The following is a 27971-nucleotide window of genomic DNA, read 5'->3' as shown; positions in this document are numbered from 1 at the left end:
TGTACTTTGTTTTTAATGTAAATAAATGTTTTAATTATATATCAATAGTAAATTTAGTTTAATTCTTTATCCAAGTGAGAGAAAACAAAGTTTGCACCTGAAAATATTTTCAGGACTGAATATGGTGTTGTACTATCTTACCTGGGTAAGTAGTACAACACCAGGCAACTCATAGCAAAGGTGGAGCAAGCTACCAACACTCCTATCCCAGTATTTCCCATAATGCAAAACACATCTCCTTGCAGATATGTATAATGTTATGCATTGAGATTGGCCACTACCCAGACTAGTTTCAACCTTTATTGAGGTCTCTTCAGTGGGAGCCAGGTCCAGAGTTGGAGATACCAGGCAGAAGCAACAACAAGGTCATCTTTACCTATAGGAGTTGCCAAAAGGTTTGCCACCTTTTTTTTATTAAATTACTCTGGATTTAGAGAAAGATGTTGAAAGTTTATTTTTCACTTGGTTAGACTATAAAAAATTTAGTTTAATCTTTTATCCAAGTGAAAGCAAACAAAGTTTGCACCTGAAAATATCTTCAGGACTGAATATGGTGTTGTACTATCTTACCTGGGTAAGTAGTACAACACCAGGTAACTCATAGCATAGGTGGAGCAAGCTACCAACACTCCAATCCCAGTATCTCCCATAATGCAAATCACATCTCCTTGCAGATATGTATAATGTTATGCATTAAGGGCCACTACCCAGACTAGTTTCAACCTTTATTGAGGTTTCTTCAGTGGGAGCCAGGCCCAGAGTTGGAGATACCAGGCAGAAGCAATAGCAAGGTCATCTTTGAAAATATCTTCAGTCCTGAAGATATTTTGAGGCACAAACTTTGTTTGCCCTCACTTGGATAAAGGATTAAACTAAATTTATTATAGTCTAACCAAGTGAAAAATAAATTTTCAACATCTTTCTCTAAATCCAGAGTAATTTAATAAAAAAAGGTGGCAAACCTTTAGGCAACTCCTATAGGTACAGATGACCTTGCTATTGCTTCTGCCTTGTATCTCCAACTCTGGGCCTGGCTCCCACTGAAGAGACCTCAATAAAGGTTAAAACTAGTCTGGGAAGTGGCCAATCCCTTAATGCATAACATTATAAACATTATACATATCCACAAGGAGATGTGTTTTGCATTATGGGAGATACTAGGATAGGAGTTTTGGTAATGTGCTCCACCTTTGCATTATGAGTTGCCTGGTGTTGTACTACTTACCCAGGTAAGATAGTACAACACCATATTCAGTCCTGAAGATATTTTCAGGTGCAAACTTTGTTTGCTCTCACTTGGATAAAGGATTAAACTAAATTTATTATAGTCTAACCAAGTGAAAAATAAACTTTCAATATATGCCAATAGAATGCCGCCTGATTGTTTATTTTACAATGCACTGTTCCTAAAAAAATTATCCGATTTGTGAGCAGGAAACCAAGTGAGATAGCCGAAGCGTGTAGTTAAGTGTAAACAGACCACGACTGTTTGTGTATAGTTTTACTGAAGGAATTTGTGTTAGAGAAATCAACCGGCCGTATTACTTACCGAGTTTTATGCTAATTAAAAGATATTAGCGGTGCAGACTCAATAAAATAAATTTTTTAGTATCCATAGGCATAAGACTCGCAGTGCGAAAGGTAGATAAACATAGTATGCAATAGTATAAGCAAGAAAGGTTACGAGAGAGAAAGCGAGCACTGCTAATTAGAATAATGGTATTTCAAAGGCAGTAACCAAGCAGGCTTTATAAATAACAAGAAATAGCACCACAGTTTACACGTGTATAGTTCATGATCGATTCAGTGCTAATGCAGAGGAAGGCAAAATGTTTGATTCTGCCAACAACATACTAAATGGTTTGACAATTTCACATTCTTAAAGTCAAGTACACACAAAAAAAAAAAACAATCAAATCTGCTTTGGTTCAACTCTCGATGCTGAGGCCAAATTAAAGTCTGTCAATTTTATGATTATCATCATCATCAAATCAAAATGTAGTGCTAATAAATCCTGATAATAAACATAAGACCAAGCTCAAATTTATTAAAATATATTTTTATTTAGATATTTAAAACATTTTATGCTGAACAATCAGAAATTCTGATCTTTGTTGTTTATAAAAATGTTTTTATAAACATATCCATACTGGTAATAACATCTGCTGCTTGATCTATATTTAGTGAAATGGAGAGAAAGAAAGAATAAGAATCACACGCTTTGACTTCGGATTTCTCTTTTTTATAAGTAGTTGCCAAAAGAAAACAACAAATCAAAATATCCAGCATGATCATGGAGAGCAGATGGATTTGACTACAGTGAAGATAACACAATCGTGTATATGTGTATATTTATGTTTGTGAGCATAACCTGGAGTTAGTTTTTTTTTTTTTTTTTTTTAAAAAAGAATACTACCATTACCTGCAAATGATTCAGCACTAAGTTAGATGCCCACAATAAAAGCATCCCCTCCAACACACACAAACTTTTTTTTTTATCAACTAAGCAACAGAGATCCTGTCATTTATATGTACAGATAATCAGATCATGCTTCAGTGTGGAAAGCAACTGTCTTAAGAATAAGCTTGGTACTATGGCAAATCATAATACTATAAGAGGATATAACATATATGTAACTAATTACTGGCCTGGTAGGTTGAGTAATAGCCCTTTCCACTCTCCAACCAAGAGATCAACCACTTCAAGTTCAACTGCTGGCATGAATGCTTGTAAATGTATTTATCAGAACTGAAGTGGCCTGAAAAATTCTATGTTTGGTCTCTAAAGCAGTTTTTATGGATTATCTAATCCATTATCCAATCCACAGTACTAACACACACACACACATTTTGTGTGCACACTCTTTCACAGATTTGTATTTATTTTTTTTAATGGTTGGACAAATGAATAGTGTCACTCCAATCAACAGGCCATGGGTACAAATCCCACTATAGGAATGGACGCTTGTAAAAGTACTTTAGGAGGGTAGTGATTTTCATTAACTGGTGTGAGGATTAATTAATCATAGTCCAGCTTGTTAGAAGAATGAGTGACTTGAAAAAAGTTCTGTGTTTGATTTCTAGAGCAAGGCTACCAGATTAATCCCAGTCTGCCAAAGGAATAATAATGACAGGTTTAAAAATGTTTATAGATGGGACGTATATTAAAAAAATAAATAGAATAATAATAAACAGATAATCCAATTCTGTTCAGATTAAAAAAACTATACAAAAATAAAACAAAATTATTTTTCACAATATTTGTGAGGCCAGGGAAAAAAATGACATTTTCAAATATTTGCAACTATAAATAAACTTTAAATTAGAGAAATTAATACTATTAAGTATGCAATTTCAAATATATTCATGTGTAATTTAAATATATCCATGTATACTTAATAATATTGAGGAGTTATTTAAAATAACTTTTTTTCATTTATGATGTTATTACATAATTAAAATGTAATTTCAAATGGCATTTTTGCAGGAGCCTTCTCTCTTTTTTCTTAATCCCCCCATTCTATCCCAATGCTTTTTGCTAGACAGAAATTTCTAAGTACCAGGTGGTTGGTTGGTCTACAATTTTGTACATCCATGATATACTTTATATATATATTACAAGAAGAACTAAACTGTTCAAAATCACATTCCAAAAATTGCTGCAAAAGCACTAGATTCTCGTGGATAATAAAATCTTACTGCCCAGGACCTGCTCAGTCTTAATATAAAACATTGTAATCAAGAAATAGTGAATAAACCATGTGTCCACAAAGGGCATCAGAAATGTTTGTCCAACAACTAATTCCTAACCTAGGCAAATGCTGCTGAACTATCAGTATACCATTAATACTTTTTTTTTTGTACCCAAGCTCATTTATTCTGTAATCCTGAATTTTAAAAACATTTTACCATCCTGAAGAACTTCCACAAATTAGCAATTTTATTAACAATTTATACATATCTAATGAACAATGTTATAGCATCTTTAAACTTAATATATACTTGTCACTAACACAGTTCACAGTGATACCAATATTTTTGAGAATGCACAACCAGATGCTGTTGAGGGAGTATTTAAGGTGTACGTTGACTAGGACCAGGACCTATAGGTGCAGGAGCTAATCCCATAGGTGATGGCATTCCATGAGAGCCACTTCCAGAAAGTGCAGCACTTGGCCCAAGAAGAATCTGAAAAATGTAAAATGTCAGATTTAGTTATTAGGAAAACAATACTTACAAATATAAATTCAGGCATTTGAGAGAATTCCACCTTCAAGGTTGTTACACAGATAGCAGAGTGGCTGATGTACAGGTCAGAAAGTGACATATGGAGGTATTCGGGGGGGGGGGCTTATATATTAATAATACACTGGAGGGTGATATTCAGCAACCAGCTGAATATCACCCTCCAGTCCAAGACAAAGGATGCCGAGACAGCATTCTTATCAATGGAAATTTGTTGTTCCAAGTAGTCCATGATGACAGATTAGGGAAAGGGGAGTTTACAGTGTGTGTGTAAACTTTAGGGACCACACAGCTAAGATGGTTAGGTCATCAAATCAGATAACTGCACTGTTAAAGAGAAAACTAACTTGTAGGAATAAAGAAGTTATTCTTCCACTATAAGTTTTGTTATGATTATATCTAAATTAGTGTGTGCACAGATATCATCATCATCATCAAATTCCTGCCATGTACCCTCAAAGGGTGTACAGGATATGACAGTACTACATGAAAAAATTACATCATTACTAACTTCCTATCTACAATTTTCCTCCAAATCAGTCTGTTACTTGTCAAGACTCCAACATTATCAGATCTCATATTTCTATTGTCTAAGGCACTTTGTACCGTATCAATCCACCTATATCTTGGTCTTCCTCTGGGCCGTTTTCCTGCCAACCTGGCAGAGAACACTTGTTTTGCTAATCTTTCCTCTCCCATTCTATTTAAGTGACCATACCATCTGAGATTAGCTCTGCTAACGCATTCCTGGATGCTGACAATGTCAAGTTCTTTCCTAATATCCTCATTTTTAATATGATATTGCCATTGATGCCATCTGTTCACATCTCCAATCTTTCTCAGGACTCTCATATCTGCGGTCTCTAGTCTTTGGTCAAGTGTTTTACTTTTGACTCAGCATTCAGATCCATAAGTTAAAATTGGTTTGAACACAGTCTTGTACACAGCTAATTTAGTGTTCCAACTAATTTCTTTCTTATTCCATATGAATTTATTCAATTGACTTCCCACGATACCAGCTTTGCTGATTCTGTTGTCTATTTCTATATTTAGTTTACCATCTTCAGTAAAAATTGTGCCTAAGTAGCTGAAATGTTTTACTTGTCCCACAGGTTCTCCATTCACAACACAGTTGACATTTTCAATGATTCTGCCTATTTTCATTGTCTTTGTCTTTTTATTGCTGACCTTCATACCATATCTATTACAACAGCTATTCAATTTAGTCAGAGAATCTTGCAGACTTGTAGCGGATTTATTTAGAAGTATAACATCATCCGCATAAAGCAAAGAGCTGACATTAACATCTCCAATTTTGATAACAGGTTTAATACCACATTCCTTCATAATGTGATCCATATAGATAATGAATAACAGAGGAGATAATGTGCATCCTTGTGTCACACCAGATTTAACATTAAACCATCTTCCTGTACTTCCTTCAATTCTAACTGCTGACTCACAACTCAAATAAAGACTAAGTATTGCTTGATATAATGCCCCATTGACACCATATAACTGCAGCGTATTGAATAGCTTCTCTCTTGGCACCTTGTCATATGCCTTTTCCAAATCGACAAAACTTAAATACAGATCTTTGTTATATTCCCATGCTTTCTCGACTATTTGTCGTAAAGTGAAGATCTGATCCTGACAGCCTCTATTTGGCCTGAATCCAGCTTGTTCTTCACCAAGCTTTTCTTCCACAATTCTTCTCAACCGTTTCTCAAGTATACTTGCATAGATCTTGCCAGGAACACTCAGTAGGGAAATACCTCTGTAATTCTCACATTCAGTTTTATTTCCCTTTTTATATATGGGTACTATGAGAGCTCTACTCCAATCATCAGGAATTCGTCCCTCTGTCCAGGCTTTCTGAACTATGCAGTGCAGCCACTGTAAGACTCTTATACCACCATACTTCAGCATTTCTGGTCGAATATCATCTACTCCTGCTGCCTTTCCACATTTCAAGCCTTTGATGGCTTTTTCTACTTCAAGTATGGATATGTATTCCTGACTGCATGCCTTGTCAGTGTTTTTTATCACTGTGCTGTCATCACTGCTTGTTTCATTTAGCAGTTTTTCATAGTAATTACTCCATACTTCAAGGATATCTTTTTCTCCTGTTTTCATTTCACCTTTATCATCTCTAATTCCTTTTATAGCACTCTTTCCTCCATTCCTAAGCTTCTTCAACAACCTCCAGAATATTTTGCCACCTTCTTGATATTTATTTTCTATATTCTTGCCAAAGTCCTCCCATGACTTTTGTTTAGCTAGTTTTACACACTGTTTAGCTTTCTTACATTTGTCTCTGTATTCTGTAAGAGTAAAAGCTGACTTATTTGCCAGGAACTTTTTATATGCTTTCTTCTTTTCCTTCACTGCCTCTTTAACTTCCTGTGTCCACCAGGGAGTTCTGATTTTTTTATCCTTGCACACAACCTCACCACATGCCTCTCTGGCAGAATCAATCAATGTTTCCTTCAGAGTTTGCCACTGAATCTCCAAGGTTTGATTCCTGTTCTCAAACTCTTTCATTTTCTTTTCAATAATATTTCTGTATTTTAGTCTACAGTTCACATCTGAGAGCTGCTCAACTTTTATTCGTTTTAAAACTTTCTTACATGTTATTCTTTTCAATATGAAATTCAATTTTATCCTGCTCAAGACTAAATAGTGATCACTTCCAATTTCAAATCCTCTGTACACTCTGGTGTCCTGCACCAGGGAGAAAACATCACTATCAACAATAACATAGTCAATGAGACTTTTCTTATTCCTAGCCTCTTCTCTCCATGTGAATTTGTGAACATTTTTATGTTGGAACATGGTGTTAGTAATAACCAGTCCATGTCCTGAGCAGAAATCCAACAGATATTTGCCATTATTATTAGCTTTGCTCTTTTCTCCAAATTTTCCCAAAATATTTTTGTATGTCTCACAATCATTTCCTACTCTACTATTTAGATCCCCAACAAGGACCAACTTTTCCTTTTTCATTGTGTCAGTTGCTTTTTCTAAAGCCTCAAAAAATTCATCCACTTCTACCTTAGTAGAACCTTCTGTGGGACCATAGGCACAAATAAGTCTCATTGTCCAGTTCCCCATTCTCATATTTGCCCACATTACTCTACTTGAGACTGACTGCCATTCAAGAAGATTAGCCTCGTATTTTGTGTTGAATACTATGGCTACTCCTTCTTTTCCTTGAATAGCACAGATATGGATATTATTATTATGTTACACCTCCAGGGAGTCCAAGGACTCATCTAGAGAGAGAGCACCTACTCTACAACTACTCCACCAACTATCCCATCTACTGCCCACTATCACCACTAGTATTTTCAAAGACGATCACAAACATCCATGCCCAAGGCAGGATTTCAACCCGCAGCCTTTTGGGTGGAGAGCGGATATGCTAACCACTCGGCCAAAGGCCGGCATATGGGGAGACAACTGTAAAGTTAGGTAACAAGTTTAAAACTGTACATTTGAGGGCAGATTAAAGGAATGCAATTTTAGTTGGAGGAACAGAAGAATGAGAGAAAATATGCCAGAAACAAGTTAGGGATACTTACAGTATGAGATATTTTAGTTTATGGCTGGGACAGGCAGAATTCAGGGTCATCCCTGGAAAATGGTTAAGGATGTGACTAAGAAACATGAACTGTCCAGACTGTTTTCATGACAAATGGCTTATGTGGAACAAACATGCTAATAAATGTTGAGTTCATCTTCAACAAATGTGTTCAAGAAAAGAAGGTATTATGATAAGTAGCTGAGTACAAGTGACTAAAATGGCATTTCCATCTGAGTCTTTTGACTTCCTGAAAGAGCATATATAATAATTTTTCTCAGAAAATGTTCATATCTGTGATCTCCAGTCAACTGAGCTATGAGAAAGCAACCAGAGGGCGGATGGGTGAGTGTGTGTGTGAGAGAGTAGTTCATCTGTTATGTAGACTATCTTTGTCTGAAGAGATCAAGCATTCTTTTGATGCACTACTCCATTTGCAGAACTGCATTCTAAGTTAGACATATTTGGGATTTATAAAGTACTAGAAATCATGCAGATGGGATGCAGCATTTTGAAAGAGAACACGAATTTTTTTTTGGAGGCTAAGGACTAGATGATTTCTTAGTGTTGGGATAGACAAGATGAGAAAATATAGCCTATCCCAGCATAAATCTAGCAACCATAGAAAAATTGATGACTGGAGATGAAATATTATCACATGTTAAGATCTTTTTTCTGAGAAATAAGACTCGTCAGCATCGTCAACATCATCAAATCCCTGATTTGAACCCTCGGGGAGGAAGGGATATTTTAATAGTACTATATGAAAAACTTACACCATTACTAACTTCTGATCAACAATTTTCCTCCTAATTAACCTGTTATCTGTCAAGACACCAATGTTATCACTGCCTTCTTGACAGATAACAGATTAATTGGGAGGAAAATTGTTGATCAGAAGTTAGTAATGGTGTAACCTTATATTTCTGTCTTCTAAGGCATATTTTTACTGTATCAATCCACCTATACCTTGGTCGTCCTGAGGATCATTTTCCTGCCAACCTGGCAAAGAACACTTGTTTTACAATCTTTCCTCTACTATTCTGTAGAAGTGACCATACCATCTGAGATTAGCTCCGCTAACAATGTCAAGCTTTATCCTAATATCCTCATTTTTAATATGATGCTGCCACTGATGCCATTTGTTCACTCCACTAATCTTTTTCAGAATTCTCATATCTGTGGTCTCCAGTCTTTCAGTCTAACCTAATCCTACTGGAGAATATTTCTAATCCAGCTCTTGGATCCATACTTAAAACTGGCTTGAACACTGCCTTGTATACAGCTAATTTAGTGTTTTGACTAATTTCTTTCTTATTCCAATAAATTTATTTAGCCGATTCCTACCATACCAGCTTTACTAATTCCATTGTCTATATCCACATTTAATTTACCATTTTTCACTAAAAATCATGCCTAAATAGCTGAAATGTTTTACTTGTTCTATAGGTTCTCCATTCACAATGCAGTTGATATTTTCAATGTTTCTGCTTTTCATTGTTTGTCTTTTTATTGCTGATTTTCATACCAAATTCATTACAACGGTTATTCAATTTAGTCAGGGAATTTTGCAGACTTGTAATACGTACTGGATTAATTCAGAAGTATAACATCGTCTGCATAAAGTAAGGGCCTAAGATTAACATTGCTAATTTTGATATCAGATTTAATACCCTTCCTTCATATCATGATCCATACAGTTAGTAGCAGTGAAGATAAGACTTTTGTTAGCATTAATATTCAATCACCTTTATCCTACCAGAGAATAATGAGAAGATCCATATTGAAGTGGTTATGGAAGATCCCGAAGCTTGAATATGAATACTACAGTTTCTCAAATGAAGAAAAATGGATTAATGACCTGGCTAACCTTAAATCTTAACCACTGTTTAGCCATCAGCAAAATTATGGTTAGGATTTAAGGTTAGCCAGAAGGCTATTAATAAATTTACTCCCATCATCCTAATGTGTCAACTTGATGCTGGTGCCAAAAGGCTGTTAGTATTTTCTCTTCAAAATATAATTGATGTTAGATTTTTCACCCTCATTGTAACTACAAACTTTTATTTTAATAAAAAAAAGTTTTTGGAGCTTGTATGCTTATATTACTTCAGAGTTTCTAGCCTGCACAGGAAAGGAGCATTGAACTCATCAGAATTAAGCAGCATCATGGTTGCACCACACTTATCAACTTGCAACCCCATGCTGAAATGTTGTATTGTCTCTTCTAAAATATATAAATCAGCTAGCAATCAGTTAATGCCTTTTATTCTCTTATGAGGAGTAAGCAAAACCTTTTAATCTGATCTAGCTTTTGGAGACTGAGTGGGCAGATGAGAGATGGCTGGCCCAAGACTATCACTAATTATATGCAGCAACCAATGAAGAGACTGAAAAATAAGTGCTGTCATCTCTTGGTACCTTACCCTAGCAGGATACGTTATTGTCTGAAATAGTTGTTTCTACAGTTGATTTTGAGTTTACAGGATGAAACATCCAATTGCCAGAAATCACTAACTTGGGGAACCAGTCAAAGAAAGGCTTCGAAGAAGATCCTCCAGTTAGCGACTAGACATGAAATGAAGTCCATCTTCAGATGGCCTAACGAATAGGATTCAAGAACCACTTCCATTGAGCTACACAGACATTTTCCAAAGCATATAATTTCTGTTATATTTTTCACTATGCCCATGTACTTTACAAACTTTTTAGTAAAAGAATAAGAAAGTTATAATCTAAAAATTAAAGATGCCAAGAAATAATATTCTCAGTTTCATACTTTATCCAAAGGTAAGCAAACAAAGTTTGTAAGTGGAGTCACTTCACGACTGGGTTACTTGTATATAGAGGCTAATGACGTCACCTCAGTTGCATTAGTATCCCATAATGCAATGCACATATCATTACAGATATGTGTAACTGTAGAATCTACTATGCATTATGGGAAGAGATACTACCCAAACTGATTTTGACCTTTATTGAGGTCTCAGTGATACCAAGGATGAAGCAATGCAGTCATATTTCCTTATACAAGTAACCAAAAGGTGTCACACCTTATTACTAAAATACAGCAATACCTCACATAGTCTGGCTTCATTCACTCCGGATTCACTATAGTCCAGTTTTAAATCCTAAAAAATAAGTACACAAAATTATTTTTTTATACATAAATGTTCGTTTTTTCCCCTTTATACAGTCAAGTCTCTTTCTGTGCGGTTTTAAAGTTATGCGATACGAAATTTCAATTTTTTCGGGGATTCCCCGTTGTAAATATATGTATCTAGAGTCACCGAGAATGTAAACACGGCATTATGTTCAACGTCTTAATGTGTAAGCTGTGCATTGTACGAGTAAGCAGTGGACGTTTATGAACTTGAATGTTGAATTAACTTCTATCAGTTTTCGATACGGAAATCTACAGTAAAGTTGATTTGTGATAATTAAATTTTAATCCCATTTAAGAAAACTACATGATGAATTCAAAAAGAAAATGTGAAAGTGATTCTGTTGCCAAGAAACGTAAATGGCTCACTTTAGAACAAAAGCTCGATATAATCAAGCTTCATGAAGAAGGTACATCCTTTGCTAAGATCCTAAGCTGTGAAAAAGGAATGGACGAGTCATCAGTTCGAAAACTTATAAAAAAAAAAAATCAATACAAATCGTAAGGTATGGCTACGGCTTCTTATTTATCAAAAATAGTGACTAAAACCAGAAGCACTTGAATGGTAAATATGGAGCGGCTTAACTCAAAAGAGAGTTCCGCTTAGTCAAATGGAAATTCAAGCCAAAGCATTAAGTCTTTACAATGACTTGATGACTATTGATGATCTAGAAAACGAAGGTGAGTGAACTAGTGAAAATTTTACGGCAAGTCGTGGGTAGTTTTTTCGTTTTAAGCAACAAATTGGTATTCACAATGTTCGTATTGTTGGCGAATCTGCCAGTGCATATAAAGAGGCTGCTTTAAGATATCCAAAGGAATTGAGCGAAATCATACAAAAAGGTGGCTACAAAGATGAAGAAATATTTAACGTTGATGAAACGGGATTATTCTGGAAAAAGTTGCCGTCGTGCACTTTATAGCAGTCAATGAAAAGCCATGCCCTGGATATAAAATTTCAAAAGAATGTCTCACACTGTCATTAGGTGGAAATGCAGCAGGGGATTTCAAATTAAAACCGATGCTTGTGTACTGTGCAGAAAATCCTAGAGCTCTTAAAAATGTATCAAAAAATAATCTCAGTGTTGTGACGTTCAAATAAGAAAGCACGGATCACAAGAGTTTTATTTGAAGATTGGTTCACCAACTATTTTTGCCCTACAACAGAATGTTATTGCAGAGAAAAAGGATTAGATTTTAAGATTTTATTGATCTTAGATAATGTCCCCCGGTCATCCGACTGGTATTTGTGATTTAAATGATAATGTACAAATAACTTTTCTCCTACCAAATACAACGTCGATGATCCAACCAATTGATCATGGCGTCATTGCAACATATAAGGCCTATTATTTGCGCTGCACTTTTCGCAAGCCATAAAAGCTACAACAGGAGAAAATACGCCTACTTTAACGGAATTTTGGAAGAGCTACAACATCAGAAACGTTATCAAAAATATAAGCGAAGCATGGCATGAATTAACAGCAAGCAATATGAGAGCAGTATGGAAACATATCATACCACATTGCACAAATGATTTCATTGCTTTTGAAATTCATTTTGCTGAAGTCACTAATAACATAGTGGAAAGTGGACAACAACTTGCTTTCAAAGAGTTAGATTCCGTCAACGTAATTGAGTGCATTGAATTGAACACTAATGAACTGGATAACGAAACACTTATTAACATGGATGAACAATGAGCTTATGAAGAGTGGGAGGACAACTTAAACGACGACGATTGTGTTGAAGTGCCTGCACGAGAATTAGCAGCTGAACAACTATCAAAAATTATTGGAATGGTTGAAACCTTGTCAGAGCATATTATGGAAGTTGATCCCAATATTGAACGTAGCCTTACAATTCGCTGAACGATAAAGAATGCAATTCGTTGCTACAAAGAAATGTATGAAGAGAAACAACTCAAAAAAAAAATATACACACATTGATATTGCAATTTTTAGAGAATAAAAAATGAATTACAAAAAACATGTATTTTTTGTTTAATTATTTTTGATAAAGACATTTGAATTTATTAATCTCATTTTATTTACTGAAAAACAGGAAGAATATTTTTTTTTTTGGAACCAATTATCATTTTTTGTATGTACAGTATTTAGTTCCTAGATTAGTCCGGTTTCAAACGGTCCGGGATATTGGTGGATCCGATTACCCGGATTATGCGAGGTATTGCTGTACTCCAGATTAGAGATAGATGTTGAAAGTTTTTTCACTTGGTTATACTATACATTAAAGATGCCAAGAAATTATATTCTTGGTTTCATCCTTTATCCAAGTGTAAGCAAACAAAGTTTGTACATGAAGTCACTTTACAACTGGGTTACTTGTATATAAAAGGCTAATGACTTCCCATCAATTGCTTACACTTGAATAAAGGATGAAAACGACAATATAATTTCTTGGCGTCTTTTATTTATAATATAACCAATGGGAAAAACTTTCAACATTATCTCTAATCCTGAGTATTTTAGTAATAAGGTGTGACACCTCTTGGTTACTTGTATATGGAAATATGACTTCTGCAGTACTTCAACCTTGGTATCACTTCTGGGCATGGGTCCCACTGATGTTTTTTTTTTTTTTTGCTGAAGTGGTTGCTTTTCCTGAGATATGTGCAGCTCTGCTCAGTGGAAGGGTGAGCCTGTCACTGATTGGAACTACTGCTGAGTTAAATGATCCTTCAGATCACTCGTTCTTGAGTAATCTGAGGGATTGCACAAGTTTTTGGAGAGGTATTCCTGTCCTTAAACATACCTCAATAAAGGTCAAAAATGGTCTGGGTAGTGGTTCTTCCCATAATGCATAGCATTATACATGTTTGTAAGGATACATGCATTGCAATATGGGATATTAAGGCAATTGGCGTGAAGTCATTAGCCTCAATATACAAATAACCCTGTCGTGAAGTCTTTAATTGCACTTTAATCCACATGCATCTTTAATTTATAGTATAACCAAGTGAAAAAACGTCTGGGTAAGTGCAGAATCAAACACTGAAATATACAGCTGAAATGCTTCACTTTGGCATAAGATATTAAAATGAAGGATACTATGGGTCAATCAATGTTTTATAGCCAATATAGAAAGAACGTAAGATTTATTTTGTTGAATTTTTTCTTGACAATTATTCATAAGACTATTACACTTTTTTATAAAATCTTTATCAAGTAGCTTTATTTTGTATTCCCTGAGGATGCCAATAGAAACAGATTGACGAAACATGTAGGAGGATAAAAATAAAGCTACTCGATAAAGATTTTATAAAAAAGTGTAATAGTCGTAAGATTTATTTTTTTTTATTTTTATTTTTTTTTAAAATTTACTATACAGATTATGAGAACATAACTTTTGGCATCAGGGTTGCCTTGGTATGCACTACTTTGACACAGGATTGCTAAGGTACTGAATGCAGAGATTTTGCTCTCTGATGAGAATTAATAGTTAAAAACATCTGCCAGGCTAGTGAAACTTATTTATGAGCATTAATGCATACTAAAGCAACACTAATGCTGAAGGTTATATTATCATAAGCAAACTGGTACATTTCAAAACTTAAATTTCTTTCTATATTTGGCTACAAAATATCGATGAATCCATGATATCTTTCATTTTAATCTTACTCATGCCAAATTAAAGCCTTTCAAGGCTATATAGTTTGGTAACAGAATTTATGCTAAGCGATAATTACTGAGACAGCATGTAATGGAGGAGACATGAAGTTCGAGAGTGTTGGATCTGGTCATACCATCACAGTACTCAACAGTAACCAATCTAGCTATGCTACCTTCACTTAGAGAGAGTGACTGTATTGCCTTCACCTGAGAGACTGCCAAACATGCAGAATTTTCTGTTAAGAAAGAGGGGACATGATAGAAACATATACAAGGGTGATCTGAAAAGTGCTCGGCCTCGACCATAGATGGCAACACTATCAGCAAGAGATTTTTTTCTAAGTTGGTACATCTGTCATAAGCATCCATGTGAAATTGCAAGTCATTCTATCAAGTACTTTGTTTCATACAGCTGTTGGAAGCAAAAGTGTTGTCTTGTATCCCTTGAAATGGATAAAATTGAGTATTGTGCAGTTATAAAATTCTTTCTAAAAGAAGGTTTAACGCCAAAAGAAATTCATTCGAAGTTCACAAAAGTTTATGGGCACTCTTCTCCTTCGTTTTCGACAATTAAGAAATCAGCTGCCGAGTTTAAACGTGGCCATACCAACCTTGAAAATGATCCACGTGAAGGACGTCCAAAGAGTGTAACAACACCAGAAATCATTGATCAAGTGCACGATATGGTATTGGATGACAGGCGAGTCAAAGTGCGTGAAATTGCTGAGACTATAGGCATTTCAAAAGAACATATAGGATATATTTTGCATGAAGAATTGCAAATGAAAAAGCATTGCGCAAGATGGCTGCCACACTTGCTCACAGCAGATCAAAAATGCACATGCATGAAAATCTCTTAACAGTGCTTGGAACATTTTAACACTGTTTTGTGTGTCGATTTATTACTATGGATAAGACTTGGATTCACCATTACACATCAGAATCCAAACAGTGGACAGAAGCCAGTCCACTGTTTGGATTCTGATGTTCAGTGCCAAAGTCAGTTCCATCAGCAGGAAAGGTCATAGCATCGGTGATTTGGTATGCTAAAGGCATTTCGTTTGTTAATTATCTTGAAAGGGTTAAACAATAACTGGGGAATATTATTCCCGATCTTTTTACCAGACTAGACGAAAAAAGACCCGGTTTGCAGAAGTAAAAAATCATCATTCATCAGGGCAATGCACCTGCCCACAGAGGTGTTTTGGAAATGGGAAAATTAAGGGACTATGTTTTTATTTTTATTTTGATGTCAAGTCAAGATGTTTTAAATTTTTTTTTTTGTACTAGTGTCACGATTTTTTTTAAAAATAAAATAAAATTTGTGACACAAACAAGTAAGTACACTAGTACTTTAAATAACAGTGTTATTTAAAGTTGCTGTTTACCAAGCTATTCAAATAACAGAGTTCACTGTATTTAAATCAAAGAAAATCAACCAAACTTAAAATTAAGTAAATGCTACAGTACCTTTTTTATAAGTGTATGTGCCGTTTTGTTTTTTTTACCATTCCAGTGAGAGAAAGATTATATAACCGAATTCAAGATTTGCTTACAACAAAAGAGCATATCATAAGCAATTATCAAATACTGCATTGGAAATTCCTAAAACTTCATAGAAAAACACAAAACTTCTATAAAAGAAAGAAAAATATATAAATGCCACTAACTAGTTTCTATTTATCATACCAACCTGTCTTTGTTGCTGTTTTTGCATTTCATCCAACTGCATTCTTTCCATTTCAAAGATAACTGGAGCCATAAGAATAGCAGATGAGGAAAAAAATATCCACAAAGCAGAGCAACTAAAACTGTACAAATGTTTTAAGCTTATCATTGAACCTGAAACTAGAGTATGGACACCACTTCGAATGGTTTCAGGAAACATTTCCGAAAGACCCCACAGCCGTTCAGCAAGAGTTTCATCCATCTCATCCTGTGAACAGTGAGAGACAAGCTATCTTAATAAATAAAAACTAAAGTTTTTGTGCATTTATAAATATATAAGGCACCAACAAGAAATTCATTTTTTGAAATTTAGGTTATTATATAAAAAAATTGCAATCATCAAACATGATACAGGAGAAAATAATGTTAAGTATATTAATATAAAAACTATATCAAACTAAAACAGAGATATGTTGTTAAAAACTTATTTCACACAAACACAGTAATAATCATCATATCCAAGCCTCTAAAAACAATCATCACTAAGTTAATAAAGGTGGCAAGGAAATGTTTTGCCTCAATCATTAAAGAATTTGATGTAGCTTAATAATGCCAATAAAGCCTTACATCAATTTGTACAGAAATCAAGCCCTGTAAGGATGATATAAAAATAACCTGTATATGTTAATGTAAATAATCCCATAGGGACTGTCTGTACTTACTGCCCCAAAAAGGAAAATTCTAGATTGTATTACACAAAGGCAATACCGTGCCTCCAGAAAACTTCGTATGTCAGCTCCTTATAAGGATATGTGAAAGTTGTTGGTGAATTCCGATTGTAAACACTCAAGGTCAGTGTCAGACAAACTTCAGACGCACTTCTGCTGCCCGAACAAACAGGATTAAAGAGTGTGGTAGAAGATCAAAGAAAGGGTCAGTGTCAAGGAAAGAACAAGGGATCACACCGAAATATTCAGGGTCCCATATCTTCATGCAGGTATCTGAAAGAAAGTGAATAAAAGGCGTTGGCTGGAAGATCAAGTATCGGTTATCCATAGGTCGTCACTGGTACCCCAGTGGTTGTCCGTCGAATGTAAGCCATCGATGACGCGACTTCAGGAGAGGTCATGCCAGTGGTCTGAAAGATAAAGGACAGAAGCCGGTCTGCCAGGCAAAGCATTGATCTGATGACAAACTTTCACCAGGAGCTATTATCCAAACAGAGGAATTTTCGAGCGGGAAAGAATTGCTCCGTTAGTTTAACACGCATGCAAATACTCCTCAAGCCGAAATTTGAGGACAGCATCCCAGCAGAAGCCATCAGTAAATCTATCGCTGGCATAAAAAGGGAGAGAAAACCTGATACAGGAGGAAAAGGTCAGGACTCCAATCCGTAGCCAGGGAATGAGAATACGCAGTGGGTAGCACCCCTAAAGTGAGTTCGATTTTTTTCCCTACAATTTTGTAAATTATAGGAGAACTTTATTAGAAGACTGTTAAGATTAAACTGCTGAATTTGAGCAAAGTTAATGGTTGGATGTAAAATGTTTAATAAGTAATAGAAGATTGTGTGTAACAGTCAGAGAGTAACAGTTTGTTAATGGTTCATTTTGCCTAGAGTATTATCTTAGTATCAGAAGGATCAAACTTTTATGTGTAATGATATTCTTGTGCGTATAACAATTAAGGAGCAACAGTTTGTTAATAGTATAATTGCTTAGAATAGAAACTTGATATTGGAAAGGAGTGGATATTTATGTGACATGATTATCATAAATTGAAAGGGAGAATCTTAACATAATTGTGCTAAATTGTGCTATTTAGAGTTAAACTAAGCATTTTTTCCCCTTGATGAAGTAATAGTGTAAATTGTTTTATGGTAAATAAATGTGTTGTTTAAATGTTAATAGAGTGTCGCCTGATATTTAATTTTTCAATGCACTGTTCCGAAAAATATTAGAGCCTATTAGCAAGAACCCAGGAGAAAGGATAGATAGTAGACCACGACTGCAGGTATTAATTAATCAGGAGTAATTTGAATATAATGGGAAAACTACTGGCAAGTGCGGAAGGCAGTTAGAATAAGTAGAAAAGGTGTTATTTGCATAAAGAAGGCATAAAAGGAGATAACCCCCCTGCATTTACATATTTACAATTGCTGAGTAGGTAGAGAATTTCAACTGTATTTTTGAAAAATACAGTTGAAATTCTGATCATATCAAGATTTCAACAATATAACTGTAATCGTGTAACCACTATGTACATCTATTTTTAATATTGTATACATGTTGTGAATCTGTACCTTAGTGAACATACTAAGGAAGTTAAATATAGGGATACAACAAATTATGATTCTGCTGAAGTATGCTGAATTAAATTTTATAAACAAATGAAAAAAAAAAACCAATACATACTCATTAAAAAAGAACAAAAAAATTTATTGTTTTTTTTTTGTTGTTGTTCATAAAATTCAATTCTAAATGCTTAAAAGTTACTTCAGTATGCTTCAAGAGAATATTCTGTAATTCAACTAATTGGAGAATAAAGAAAGATTGAAAATATGTGTAGTAATATTTCACCAAACTATGTAACCACATGAAAATGCAAAACGAAAGAAAACCATCCTCCTTATTTCATAACTACATATATATTTATATATATGTAGTTATGAAATAACGATGGTTCTTTTTATTTTTGCATTTTCATGTGATTACATTGCATTCACACACACACGCACAAACACACACACACACACACACACACACACACATAAATTAGTAATTTCACAGAACAGCCTCAGTCTTCTTATATATATATGGTATGGTATATGTATATACCATAACATAACAGAGGATTTTTATTGTTTTCTGTCTGGTCTATGACAGGACTACTTTTATTGAGCTGACGATAATTTTTAAATGAATTTTGTAACAGAAGCATGAAAGGGTAATGTTAAATGTGATGCAGCCATGTCCATTCATTTTGCATATGGTACTGTATATTGCAACCTCATCACTGCTCACAACAGTGTTTATATGAGTGTCTTGAGTGCTAGGAATTCTCCCAGTTGCATACATCATGAGTTTACATTTATGAATATTAGTACATACTTGTTTATATTCAAATTCTGTAGCTTGGAAGATTTGGGAGAGGGGAGACAGGTGATTTTTTTTTAATTACCATTATTGGAAGTACCCATCATGTAACAAGTTATGAAAAGAAAACATTTGTAATGAATTGTGAATTATTTCATTATTGTATTAAAACAGCATACCATTGTGCTTATTATGCAATGCCACTATAGTGCACTACACAGTAATATTCTGTTAATCAAATATTGTGTAAATTCTGTCTTCTATCTTATATAAGAACATAATCTCCTCAATTTTACCTCTTTGCACATGAAGCCAAAAATATTTTTTATCAAACCTTGACCAGAAAGACTGTTGACCTCCTATTCTATGATGAGAGCAAACAGTTCGAAACCTTAATCAATGCACCATTAAAAGGCAAAGGTTTGTGTCTTTTAACTATAATGCAAACCAAAGCAACTTCTATGCCAATGGTTATGTTCTCAAATGCACTCTGGTGTTTCTTTATAAATTTAGCTATAAAATATGGCTGGATCCATAATATTCTCCATTTCCATATAATAAAACTGTCATTTAGTTTGGTATGGAGTATTTATATAGAAAAACAATACAGGACAAAATGTCAGAACAAATATTGCACATATTTCCTCAAATAACAAAAAATATTAACAGAACACTGATTTTAAATTGTGAAATATAGAGAATAATTAGTTATTAATCATAATAAATTTATTATGATGAATTATGTATGATATAGAAAAAAAAAAATTTTTTTCAGTATTTTGAAGAGACGCCTGTTTGGTTTCTTCATTAGCCTGTTATCCAATGCAATTCATTTCAGCCACAGTGGCAAACATAGAAATTTTGCCTGTTTGTCACATTGTAATTTTTTTTAGATTATTTCTTAATGTCAAATTATTTTTGTTGTTTTAGTGAATTTACTTTAGATTCTGACTGCTTACTTGCTCTTGCATTGTAGTTTGATATTTCAGTTTAATTTTTTTGGCATATTCATTGCAATACTTATGTTTTTACATGATTAATCATAGATATGTACTTCCTTTTCCTGTGTTACCTAGATATTTTGTTTGCATAATTAACATTTTCAAATTTCGAATGTTTGCATAAATTTTAAAACTTCCAATTAAAACTGTTTTTTTTATTATTATTTATAGCCAAAACTGTCTTTTTTTGTAATATTTTAAGACAAATTATGAAATATTATCTTAACTTCATAATATAAACAACTTTTAAGACTGCATAACAAATTAAATAAAAACACCAAAGTACCCATGTATAACTGAGAGGAGACCTCCACATAGCCTTTAAAGGAATGCGGAGAACCGACCAGGGCTTCTGACCTAATGCCCAATCCTCACCTTCTCGTGGTGCACCCTGTTGGGTATCTACTTTGATACTGAACGAACGAGGATGGGCTAGCAATTTGGGATTTAGCCGACCAAATTGTATTCTTATTGGTTAAACCAAAATAAAAAATGATGGTACAACTTGACAAAATTTCATGCCGGCTGGGGCGTCGCCCGGTTAAACAAGGCCCCCGTTGTTTTCGCCAGGGAACCAGGGCGAACAGCGAAAAGTCAGCTACTGGAACAAATCTGAAAACAAACCCCAACTCAACATCACCAGAGTTAAAGATCGGTACTATCAATGTAAGAAGCCTGAATGGCAAAGAAATGGAGCTAGCTGAGGAATTAGATAAGTACCAGATCGACATAATAGGGGTGACTGAAACAAAAAAGACCAAAACTGGTGAGATCTTTCTGAGCAATAAATACAAAATGTTATATTCAGGCAATGACAATCAAGGAAAAGAAGGAGTAGCCATAGTATTCAAGACAAAATACGTGGCTAATCTTCTTGAATGGCAGTCAGTCTCAAGTAGAGTAATGTGGGCAAATATGAGAATGGGGAACTGGACAATGAGACTTATTTGTGCCTATGGTCCCACAGAAGGTTCTACTAAGGTAGAAGTGGAGGAATTTTTTGAGGCTTTAGAAAAAGCAACTGACACAATGAAAAAAGAAAAGTTGGTCCTTGTTGGGGATCTAAATAGTAGAGTAGGAAATGATTGTGAGACATACAAAAATATTTTGGGAAAATTTGGAGAAAAGAGCAAAGCTAATAATAATGGCAAATATCTGTTGGATTTCTGCTCAGGACATGGACTGGTTATTACCAACACCATGTTCCAACATAAAAATGTGCACAAATTCACATGGAGAGAAGAGGCTAGGAATAAGAAAAGTCTCATTGACTATGTTATTGTTGATAGTGATGTTTTCTCCCTGGTGCAGGACACCAGAGTGTACAGAGGATTTGAAATTGGAAGTGATCACTATTTAGTCTTGAGCAGGATAAAATTGAATTTCATATTGAAAAGAATAACATGTAAGAAAGTTTTAAAGCGAATAAAAGTTGAGCAGCTCTCAGATGTGAACTGTAGACTAAAATACAGAAATATTATTGAAAAGAAAATGAAAGAGTTTGAGAACAGGAATCAAACCTTGGAGATTCAGTGGCAAACTCTGAAGGAAACATTGATTGATTCTGCCAGAGAGGCATGTGGTGAGGTTGTGTGCAAGGATAAAAAAATCAGAACTCCCTGGTGGACACAGGAAGTTAAAGAGGCAGTGAAGGAAAAGAAGAAAGCATATCAAAAGTTCCTGGCAAATAAGTCAGCTTTTACTCTTACAGAATACAGAGACAAATGTAAGAAAGCTAAACAGTGTGTAAAACTAGCTAAACAAAAGTCATGGGAGGACTTTGGCAAGAATATAGAAAATAAATATCAAGAAGGTGGCAAAATATTCTGGAGGTTGTTGAAGAAGCTTAGGAATGGAGGAAAGAGTGCTGTAAAAGGAATTAGAGATGATAAAGGTGAAATGAAAACAGGAGAAAAAGATATCCTTGAAGTATGGAGTAATTACTTTGAAAAACTGCTAAATGAAACAAGCAGTGATGACAGCACTGTGATAAAAAACACTGACCAGGCATGCAGTCAGGAATACATATCCATACTTGAAGTAGAAAAAGCCATCAAAGGCTTGAAATGTGGAAAGGCAGCAGGAGTAGATGATATTCGACCAGAAATGCTGAAGTATGGTGGTATAAGAGTCTTACAGTGGCTGCACTGCATAGTTCAGAAAGCCTGGACAGAGGGACGAATTCCCGATGATTGGAGTAGAGCTCTCATAGTACCCATATATAAAAAGGGAAATAAAACTGAATGTGAGAATTACAGAGGTATTTCCCTACTGAGTGTTCCTGGCAAGATCTATGCAAGTATACTTGAGAAACGGTTGAGAAGAATTGTGGAAGAAAAGCTTGGTGAAGTACAAGCTGGATTCAGGCCAAATAGAGGCTGTCAGGATCAGATCTTCACTTTACGACAAATAGTCGAGAAAGCATGGGAATATAACAAAGATCTGTATTTAAGTTTTGTCGATTTGGAAAAGGCATATGACAAGGTGCCAAGAGAGAAGCTATTCAATACGCTGCAATTATATGGTGTCAATGGGGCATTATATCAAGCAATACTTAGTCTTTATTTGAGTTGTGAGTCAGCAGTTAGAATTGAAGGAAGTACAGGAAGATGGTTTAATGTTAAATCTGGTGTGAGACAAGGATGTACATTATCCCATCTGTTATTTATTATCTATATGGATCACATTATGAAGGAATGTGGTATTAAACCTGTTATCAAAATTGGAGATGTTAATGTCAGCTCTTTGCTTTATGCGGATGATGTTATACTTCTAAATAAATCCGCTACAAGTCTGCAAGATTCTCTGACTAAATTGAATAGCTGTTGTAATAGATATGGTATGAAGGTCAGCAATAAAAAGACAAAGACAATGAAAATAGGCAGAATCATTGAAAATGTCAACTGTGTTGTGAATGGAGAACCTGTGGGACAAGTAAAACATTTCAGCTACTTAGGCACAATTTTTACTGAAGATGGTAAACTAAATATAGAAATAGACAACAGAATCAGCAAAGCTGGTATCGTGGGAAGTCAATTGAATAAATTCATATGGAATAAGAAAGAAATTAGTTGGAACACTAAATTAGCTGTGTACAAGACTGTGTTCAAACCAATTTTAACTTATGGATCTGAATGCTGGGTCAAAAGTAAAACACTTGACCAAAGACTAGAGACCGCAGATATGAGAGTCCTGAGAAAGATTGGAGATGTGAACAGATGGCATCAATGGCAATATCATATTAAAAATGAGGATATTAGGAAAGAACTTGACATTGTCAGCATCCAGGAATGCGTTAGCAGAGCTAATCTCAGATGGTATGGTCACTTAAATAGAATGGGAGAGGAAAGATTAGCAAAACAAGTATTCTCTGCCAGGTTGGCAGGAAAACGACCCAGAGGAAGACCTAGATATAGGTGGATTGATACGGTACAAAGTGCCTTAGACGATAGAAATATAAGATCTGATAATGTTGGAGTCTTGACAAGTAACAGACTGATTTGGAGGAAAATTGTAGATAGGAAGTTAGTAATGATGTAATTTTTTCATGTAGTACTGTCATATCCTGTACACCCCTTGAGGGTACATGGCAGGAATTTGATGATGATGATGATGAAGTACCCATGCAAAACACAACAAGCATCTGTTTGCAGCCAAACAGAAAAAGCAGGGCTTGCTTGATTGGTTGCATGTAACAGAAATTTTTCTGCTTTGGCCAGCTGAATACTGAATCTTTCTACTGATTTGGCTGAAGCCAAATATCTGAAAAACAAATCGAACTGGCCGAATACTTAAGCAAAACTGAATATTCAGTGCATCCCTAATTAAATGCAGATTAACAGTATTATCAATCAAGCTTGAAACATTTTTGACATAGGTTTTAACATCAATGCTGCTATTCAGCAGATTAGTGTCATAAGGCAACAACAGATCACGGACATCACATTCCTTCAACATGCTACACAGATAAGCATCACGTGGCATGAGGTATATCTGGAGGAAAGGGTCCATTTCTCTTGGAATAAAGTGCTTTCAGCCAGCATTATCTGTATGAGTTAAATTGTCACCAGCTTAGCAAAGACTAAAAATGTTTTAAACAGTTCCTGAATGGTATCACATACAAATTATTGCTGTAACGTGAACAAGTCACACTACAACAAACAATCTATGTGCGTTTTCATATTTTAACATCCCACTCTCCCCCACTGGAGAGAGAGACAGAGAGAGAGAGAGAGAGTGTGTGTGTATGAGTGAGTTGAGAAAAAAGTGGCACCACAGCAAAAACCCCATTAATGAGAACAATGTGAAACTGTGCATAGAGAGATGATAGTATTAGAGTTGTGCATCATTCTATTACACATTTATGATTTTGACCATAACAAGTGCAGGGTTATTTTTATTTTATTTTTTTAAATGTGTATTCTACTCATGAAAAATGTTCAAATGCAGGCAGAAGGCAGACATAAATTTAGTGATCCAGAACAATGTTCACAAATCACAGTTGAATAGTGAAATTTTAATGTTGTCAGATGCATGTGATTCACATGAAACCCATGGAGTGGAACCACAGTGATAAAGAACTGTTTGATGAATGAAAATAGAGTGTTGATTTTATGACTGCAATAGTACTGATTGATGAATCTTGTACTAGTCAAATTTTCAAAAGAATATAAAGTATGCCCGCTCACTTCCCTACAGAAAACTGACAGAAAGTGGACAAATTCCAAGCTGAGTCTGAAAGTTAGGAAATGCAGACAAAGTGAAAATAAAGTACTCTGTTCATTTCCTATTTCCATCAGGGCACAACAATGATAAAATAAAAGAATCTTATCAGAATACAGAAGACTATAGTAGGATCCCCACAAACATGTGTGTGTGTGTGCACTCTTATAAACTAAATGGTTCTTGGTAAGCAATGGTTAAGCTAGCCATAAATTAAACCCTAATTTACCACAGTTCAAGGTTTAATTCCTGAAAATACAGTTTGAACTATAAAATATCATACCAAAATAGTAATAAAACTAAAATACACAACAATTTTTCTTCAAATCAATCTACTACTTTTGAGCACTCCAATATTGTAATATCTAACATTTCATAAAGGTGCTTATGACTGAATCCACCTAGACCTTGGTCTTCCTCTAGGTCTCTTTCCTGCTATTTTCACATCAAAAAACTGTTTTGCTAATCTTTCCTCACCCATTCTATTCAAGTGACCATATCACCTTAGGTTAGCTCTGCTGACACATTCTTGAATGCTAATAATGTCTGAGGCCACATTGTGATTGATCGGTGAATTTAGAGTTCACGTAAAATCGAATTTTGTTTAATTGTGGTTTTCCTTTAGAAAATTAGTGTTTTATAATATATTGGTGTAGATTTTCATGTTTTTAGTGAATTTAGTGTTTCATAACATATTTTTGTTAACATGTGCAAACATGTCTACATGTATAAGGCAACACAAAAGAATAACAATCTGCAAATTGTCCGTGTCAAGCAGACTGCAGGCAAGAAAACAAAAGAACATGCAGGTAGTATGTCTCTACACAAATGCTAGGAGTATCAGAAACAAATGGACAGAGTTTGTTGCCTTGGTTAATATGTTGGGACCTCAGAATGTAGGCATTAGTGAGACCTGGCTAAAAAAATCAGACTTACTGGCTGGTATCGAGCGTAAAGGGTACACTATTTTTAGGAAGGATTGAAAGGATAGGAGAGGAGGGGGTGTGTGCTGCTAATGATATCGGACGACTTGAATCCAGTTAGAGTTGAGACCTATGATTGTAGTACTACTACTCAGTGGCATAGCTAGAGGGGGGGGGGCAGAGAGGGCAGCACTTTTTTGGGGATTTCAACGTGAGCCACAATTTTATTTTTCGATGATTCTTTTATGTTAACTTAGTCATTTTTATTACTTAATTAATAATTAGTTTTTAACAACTATACTTACAACTAAAATAAATAAAATATAACAAAACTGTTACATTTCCCTATTATACTATAATTCAAATTCTTAAAAATAAAATAATAAAACGCATAGCACGGCAATTGCTTTAATGCTTACACTGCGGCGGCCGCATCTCAGCAGCGGGACCGCACAGTCAGTAAGCATTTGAGAAAACATTGTTTTTTTCCTTCGAATTTTGTGTGCAAAACTAAGGCCATCGACAGGATTTTAGGGCCGCGGTAGCAACAATTGGAATAACTGATAAAAAGGAACAAGAACAAGTTGAGAACGAAATGAAGAAGTGGAGAGAGATACTTCCAAGATTGTTGGATATCATCAGATTCCTAGCTAAGCAAAATTTGGCTTTACGAGACTGACAACGAACCTGAATAAACAGGAAATTTTTTAGAATTAGTTCATTTGTTGGCAAAATACGATCCAGTGCTATGTGAACATATTCTAAGAATTAAGCTGGAAAAAAAGTTTGCTAAATCCTATATGTCACATACTATTCAGAACGAGTTTCTAGAAATTTTGGGAGAAAACATAAGAAACAAAGTTATGGAGCAAGTAAAAGAAGCAAAGTATTTTTCTATGATATTTGGCAGCACCCCTGATATTTCTCATAAAAGATCAAAAGATCCAAGTTTTATGTTCCTTATGATCGACAGAAATAAAGGGAAGGTTGCATAATCATTTGTTGATTTCATTGAAACAAAAGGTAAAACCGCCAAGAATATTTCAACTATTTGTGATGATGTGGGGATAGTCATGGATCGTCGGTGTAGTAAGAAGAAACTGATAGCAGGTGAAGAATCACAAGATGCTGAACTGTCATATGAAACTGAGTTGAGGAGGGAAATGCTTTTTTTTTTTTTTTTTCAATGGACAGTGATCCAAGAAGTCACCATGTCATTTCAACAGCATCATGTTCTTGCTGAAAAATATGCCTTCCTTACTCCATCGAATCTTTTGAATGATAAATACAAATGTCAACTAAATTATGATCACAATGACATTAATAAGGAAGAGGTCCTCGTTGAGAGAAAAAGACTTCAGAGTTTTATTTCTGTTGCTGCTACTCAAGACGAAACAGAGACGTGGAAGGACGGCCCCCTTGAATTTTTGCAGTTTATTCTAAAATACAGTCTCGAGAACTCAGTTCCAAATATTATAATACTACTGCAAATTTTACTCACAATTGCTGTAAGTGTTGCTAGTCATGAGAGGAGTTTTCTAAATTAAAATTGATTAAGAATTACCTAAGATCTACAATGAGTACCTTGCATTTAAGAAATCTTGCCACAGAACAGCAAATGAGTGATGAAATAGACTTTGCCAATGTCATCAACGATTTTCACTAAATTATTTCAGGAAATTACAACGTACTAGGATATACATTAAAATAAATTTTAATATATTTCGGCAACGTCACGCTGCCATTTTCAAGAACTTAGGTACAAGATATGTGCACGCAGGCACAGCACAAACAATAAATGAGTAAGAAGAATGAAGCTAATGTTTCTCCTAAAGTCCTGATGGTGCCCTCTAGTGGGCGATGTTGGTATTCTTGGGCGATTGGGCTGAAGGTCTTCTGATGTAGGTTTCCTAAATTTGAGGAAGTCTCATGCAGCCAA

General features: G+C 34.9%; 1 protein-coding gene across 1 annotated transcript in view; it reads right to left on the bottom strand.

Moving 5' to 3' along the window:
- Window positions 1-3922: 3922 nt before the first annotated feature.
- The window catches only part of mge (translocase of outer mitochondrial membrane 22 homolog mge), a 35486-nt gene continuing 11437 nt past the window's right edge, over window positions 3923-27971 (bottom strand). The window contains exons 2-3 of the mRNA XM_090415477.1: window positions 16317-16559; window positions 3923-4188 (exon numbers count right to left, since the gene is read on the bottom strand). Of these exons, the coding sequence (XP_090271603.1) occupies window positions 4075-4188; window positions 16317-16559 (357 nt within the window). The 3' untranslated portion in view covers window positions 3923-4074. The remainder of the gene's footprint in view (window positions 4189-16316; window positions 16560-27971) is intronic.

The sequence above is a fragment of the Typopeltis vanoorti genome, chromosome 3 (genome assembly GCF_054136105.1).
Source record: "Typopeltis vanoorti isolate ZY-2024b chromosome 3, IOZ_Tvanoo_1.0, whole genome shotgun sequence".
Taxonomy (NCBI): domain Eukaryota; kingdom Metazoa; phylum Arthropoda; class Arachnida; order Uropygi; family Thelyphonidae; genus Typopeltis; species Typopeltis vanoorti.
Note: the sequence above shows the minus strand (reverse complement) of the source record. Positions and strands in the feature narration are given on the sequence as shown.